Source organism: Octodon degus, unplaced genomic scaffold (genome assembly GCF_000260255.1).
Source record: "Octodon degus isolate 3935 unplaced genomic scaffold, OctDeg1.0 scaffold00021, whole genome shotgun sequence".
Lineage (NCBI taxonomy): Eukaryota > Metazoa > Chordata > Mammalia > Rodentia > Octodontidae > Octodon > Octodon degus.
In genome coordinates, this window is record NW_004524597.1 from 19215248 (window position 1) to 19216922 (window position 1675).

Genomic DNA, 1675 nt, shown 5'->3' on the forward strand with positions numbered 1-1675 from the left:
TGTGTGCATATGTTCCTGAGCCCATCTTACCAATACTTTACCCTAGGACCTAAGCTTGTCATATTAGCTGGGCAGGACTGCAGACAAAACCATCCTTGTAATGTACCCTGATTAAAGTATAAGCCCTGGCAAAGGCCAGAAGCAGTGGCTTCTAGTGACTTCTGGTCAGTGGTGAAGGCAAAGCAAAAGCCTGCCAGGCCTTACCTGCATGATGCTATTGAGTCGAGGCTGAAGGCTGCTCAAGTACTCCTTTTTTACTTCTATCTCTTTGAGGATCTTCTCCTTGTTGGATAGGGAATCTCGATATTTCTCTGCCAGTCTGAGGGAGAGGACAGAGCACTGTCATGCCACCCTTGTAAGGACACCTAAACATACCTGTGCTCTGTCAGATTCCACCTATACAGTAGCTGATTAACTGCTGTTTGCTAGCACTTACTACATATGAGGCCCTTTGTGGAGGTTACAGGCATGATCACTATAATCTTTATAAAAACACTAAAGCTTATCCCCAAAGAAGGATAAAGCCTGCTCCTCCCCTTTCTTTCCTTCTTTCTTCCCTCCTTCTTTTCCTTCCTTTCTTCCTTCCGCTGGAGATCAAACCCACAATTTTATACATGCTAAACAACATACTGAAATTTTATTTATTTATTTATTTTTTAGTTTGCAGGTATCAGTATATATATATATATTTTTTTTTTTGAAATTTTAAAGGAAAGTTACTCCAAATTTATTAACAGCATTAAGCAATTACAACCCCACTCAGGAGGAAACTGGTAATATTTACACTATTCATTATGAATTACTCAGAGTGGTACCTTGTCTTCAGAAACTTCATTTATTTATTTTTTTGCAGCACTGGGGATTGAACTCAGGCCCTTATGCTTGCCAGGGAAGCGCTTATTCCACTGAGCCATCTCCCCGGCCCACTTTAGAACTAATCTGCTGGTTCCATACTGCTTTGCTATTTAATCCCAGGTCATCGCAGTACACCATCACTCTGTGGATAATAAATTCAGGAAAGAATACCTTTTCCGCTGCTCTAGCTCCCAGTCCAGACGTGCCAGGGTCTGCTGGTGAGGGTCTCCCATGGTGACTTCAGCCTTGCTGATGTCTGCTGGTGCCTCCTTATAAAACTCCTCTAAACTGACCAGATCAATTTCTTCATGCTTTGACCTACAGGCAATATCCAGATGTCAAGCTGTCATTCACAGGAACCTTTCGCAGTTATGAAATTCTCTTGTCTAGGCCCACTCAGCCCTGGTCTTAACTATTCAAGATCCTGGAACCCAATCTCCACAGATGCTCACTAGCAGATGTTTAAGTATGAGGCCACTGGTGACAAGCCATCTGATCCTCATCCATTCTAACATTTTTATCCATGAATTAACAAAACATATAAATATGATGCTTATCAAATATACAAGTATTTCCCAGCTCAGGAGAGTTAATAACTTAAGACTTAAATAAAATTATAATGGCCCAGGTTTAGATTGACAGGCTGTATACAAGACATGTCATTTAACAAGAACAAGCCTAAGTTCAAAATATTAACTGCATAAGCACAAGAATGAGGGAAGAAATCCAGCTAGGTAGAACTAGATGTGAAAAAAAATCCAGAGGCTTTGTTACATATATTGGGAGACACAGAAACAATGTAGTACTTTTTTTTTTTTTT

The 1675-nt window shown here is 40.4% G+C and overlaps 1 protein-coding gene across 1 annotated transcript in view; it reads right to left on the reverse strand.

Annotated features, from left to right (window-relative positions):
• Nucleotides 1-1675, reverse strand: part of Thoc5 (THO complex 5) — a 40631-nt gene that overhangs the window by 26995 nt on the left and 11961 nt on the right. Inside the window, exons 6-7 of the mRNA XM_023711423.1 lie at nt 1027-1173; nt 205-319 (exon numbers count right to left, since the gene is read on the reverse strand). Coding sequence (XP_023567191.1) covers nt 205-319; nt 1027-1173 — 262 coding nt within the window. The remainder of the gene's footprint in view (nt 1-204; nt 320-1026; nt 1174-1675) is intronic.